This window comes from Argiope bruennichi, chromosome 8 (assembly GCF_947563725.1).
Source record: "Argiope bruennichi chromosome 8, qqArgBrue1.1, whole genome shotgun sequence".
Classification (NCBI taxonomy): domain Eukaryota; kingdom Metazoa; phylum Arthropoda; class Arachnida; order Araneae; family Araneidae; genus Argiope; species Argiope bruennichi.
In genome coordinates this window covers 116,112,334-116,116,204 of record NC_079158.1, presented here as the reverse complement: position 1 = coordinate 116,116,204, position 3,871 = coordinate 116,112,334, and the positions used below count along the sequence as shown (strand labels likewise).

The following is a 3,871-nucleotide window of genomic DNA, read 5'->3' as shown; positions in this document are numbered from 1 at the left end:
TTAATGTGAGTATTTTCCAATCTTAAAAATTCTTTTGATGAAATTCTTTGAAAATAATCCTACAAATCTTAATAAATCATTAACAGCATTAAAATAACTCTAAGTATAAAATTATTAGGTTAAAACATTAGTTTAAAAATATGAGATCACAATATAATTAAAGAAAACCAAAAAGAACTGATGCATGACTGAAAAGGTGATTTTAAATATCTTTAAAATAAAATTCTCGTAGGACGACAAATGAAAAAAGACGTTATAGACTATTGCATTATTTAAAGATATTATATAATTGATGCGTACTCAAATTCAATAACGAGTGCATAAGTATTTACAAACAACAAACTGAAAATTGCACTTAAAACAGCCTTATATTTTGCAATCATTTTTCAAACGTTTTAGAATATTTGAAAAGTTTAACAATAAATAAAACTTGAGTGGTTTTACCAGGTATTCTTCTGACTGTAGCATGTAATGCAATGTTTTTGCAATTATATGTGTGATTAAAGATTAAACATTAAGCCGATTAACAATTGATTTTAGAATGTATAGTTATATCATTCAAACTTAAATCGTTCCTCGTCTTTTGAAAGCTAAAGCTTGAATAACAGTGTTAGCTAATTTTGGATTCTTCAGCAACAATTCATTCCATCCTATCTGTTTTTGAATCTCCGCAGCATTGCTTGTTATATACCTAAGACACGAGTCTTTCAACTTAATCGAAATGTGTCGGTCTGCCAAGATGAGAACCCGAAATACATTATCTTGATTCAAATTGTTGGCTAATATCTTTGAACATGTTTTTTTCAAAAGTTTTATTTGATACTTGTCAGCAGCATAGAAAAGTTCACAAGCCACCTCAAAGGAAACGTTACCCATTTCGCCAGCATAAATGAATCGAATCATTTCTCTTATGGCTTCTTTAGACAAATTGTCGAATGTTAGCTTATAAGAGTTTTTAAGTGTGGATCTTATTTTGAGTATCTGGTGAAAAACTTCAGATCTTGCACTCAAGATGGCTTTATGCGCCTTTATTTCTTCATCGCCTGCCACAATAGTTACGTCAGAGAAAGTTTCAGCAACTAGAAGACTTTTCAAAGACCTACATACATCAGTTGATCTCTTCACTTTGTCAGTATCAAAATCTTCAAGAGATTCATGGACATTCTTCTTGGCTGTGTAAAAGGCCACTGTGATGTCAACTTTAAAGATCCCATCGCTCAGAATTACTTCATCTTGCTCAAGGAGGCTGCGCTTGCAAAATGCTGTCCATCCAAGAACATTTTCCAAAGCCAGGGAATCGTATGTCCATTTTTTAACAATTAATTTGGATTCTGAATTGTAAATTTCACCACAAACCGACACATTTCTCTCTGTTTCTGATAACTTTTTAATCCAAAGTGAGAAATATCCTTTTACTCTTTCATTAAAGCCATCAGGATAAAGCAGAACTTGCCATTTTTCGGGCTCACCGTTAACTTCCAAATCTATCTTGTTACTCTTTATACACTTTCCCACTCCTTGTTTTAAAGAACGAAGGTTTTCAAACGTCCAAGAGAAGCTATGGCAGTTGATATCATAAGCACTGGTTTCAAAATCAGCCGTTTCAATCGTGTCAATAACATTCCCCATTCTTTCGGAGAAGAATAGAAAAATGAACACGGAAAAAGTTTTGTTCGTTATCTCTAAAGTCTAACAATATCAATCAGAGCATTCAAAAGTTCCAAAATTGATATGATAATTCTCGACTTATCATTTTTAATATTTTTATTTCACTTGACGTAAACGCAACAGAGATAACACAATATCTATAAAAAAAGAACACCTCGATTTCTATTGTTTTTATGTATATCATTTGATTTTAAAAAGATTGGAAGACAATGGTCTCAGCAATTATTAATTTAAAGGATTTCAATTCAAAAATTAACTTCAAAATATTTTTTTTTCAAATAATTTTTTAAATTTTTTCCCCTTTTTAAAAATATTTATGAACTGAATAATATGAAATTTATGAGTGTTTATTAAAATAAATGATGCGAAAACAAAAAGATTTATTGATCAAGATTATAATACAATATTTTTAATTAATTATTTATGAAAGTAATAATGTTTGCAATCCTCTATTCCTTTCTCTAAATTGTGAAATGCGTGATGAAAAATTCATCTTAAATTCTCTGCAGAGCAAAGTATTGAACATATTAGTTCTAAACTCGGTTGGGATAGTTTTTGCTCCAAAAAATAAAATTTAAAAACGTTTTAAGAATGAATATACAATATTTTTGGCTGCTTCGGCTAAATAAAAGGGTTTATGATTTTAAAAATTTAAAAATAGTAAAAAATTACTGTAAGTTTTATTGGTAATGAAAAGAATGATTTGAAATTGAACAAGTTTTGTGTTTGAAATGACGCCACATAATTATTTACCGATTAATTTAATTAAATAACAGTTTCAAGCAAGAAATACTCTATAGTTTGGAATTTAAGAAAAAAATATTTCTATATTCCATAATAATGAGTTAAAAAATAAAGGTCAATCAGTAAGAAATAATTAAAATAAATGATTTTGCTTTCTAGTAATTCATAAATTTACATTTAGTAATTAATACATAGTAATAAATCTAGTAATTAATACATTTTAGTTATAAGGATTAATGAATCCTATTAACCCTTTATTTACCGACGGTACTTAAAAGTACCATTTATATCTGGCTTTTATTTTCGTAATATGACTATTTTTTCTAGTGATATTCCAGAGAACACAGAGAATGTAACCCATATAGCAAGTAGATATTATAAGCTAAAAGTAGAAATAAAAATATTTAATTATTAATTAAATTAATTAAGATGTTTCGATAAATTAAAAAAAATTATTGGATTCCATGGGATTATTCTGCAAGGAAGCCTAACAACTGATGCAAAAATAAAGTTGATGGTAAAATAATTCGGTAAATAAAGGATTGAATAACTAATATCAATCATATTATTTCATTTTTTAAAAGTAAGTTATGATTAATGTTTCGTGGCCCTCAAAACATCAATAATTAATATGCGTTTCAGCAAAAAAAAACTTTAAAACATTTTTCAAGTTTTGAAAAAAATATGAAATTTTTGAAAATATTCATGAAAGTTGAAAGGTTTAACTAAGCAACTGCAAATCAGTATTAAAGAAAAGTTTTTGATATTTCAAGATATATATTTATTTCATCACTTAACTAATAAATGTTTTAACAGCTGATAATTTTTGTACAAAATTACGTTCCAGGTTTAATGACAGTACGCTTGATGCATTATGCTTTTTAAGATCACTTTTCAAAAATTTGTAGTAGTACCACAGACTGAATAGGGATGTTTACACTTTTTTGTGATTTAAATAAATAAGACTTTACTTTTTTGTGATTCTTTATACACTGTTATAATTTATAAGTTACAAATTATTTTTTCAAATATTTACACTCTCTAATAAAACTGACAAATAAAACAAAGGAACACCTGTGTTTTCTTTCTTTTTCTAAAATTTCTACTACCAGTATTAAAACCGGTATCCCGGTATTAAGATCTAAAAAATACCGAATGCCGGTATTGAGCTTTTGGTCCGATATTGCAATCCCTCATTACAACATATTTATTTCAATGGAAATAAATACGTTGTGTCGTAAAAGAGCATAGGTCTTAAGAATATGATTTAGTATTCTCCATTAGCATGTACTCCTTTCGGAACTCAGAAGGTGTGAAAGTAATTAATGATCCTTACGATTTTGAGACATTGCGCTTCGCAGACAGATACATTCTCACTTTTTTCATGAAAAGGATTTTAATAGGATTTTTCTATTTATTAAATGGATTTCGAAAATTCAAAATAATCTAATTAATAATG

General features: G+C 27.8%; 1 protein-coding gene across 1 annotated transcript; it reads right to left on the bottom strand.

The window, feature by feature from the left end:
- Window positions 1-564: 564 nt before the first annotated feature.
- Window positions 565-1,629, bottom strand: LOC129980735 (protein roadkill-like). The gene has a single exon (XM_056091117.1). The coding sequence runs from the start codon at window positions 1,627-1,629 to the stop codon at window positions 565-567; it is 1,065 nt and encodes a 354-aa protein (XP_055947092.1).
- Window positions 1,630-3,871: the final 2,242 nt, after the last annotated feature.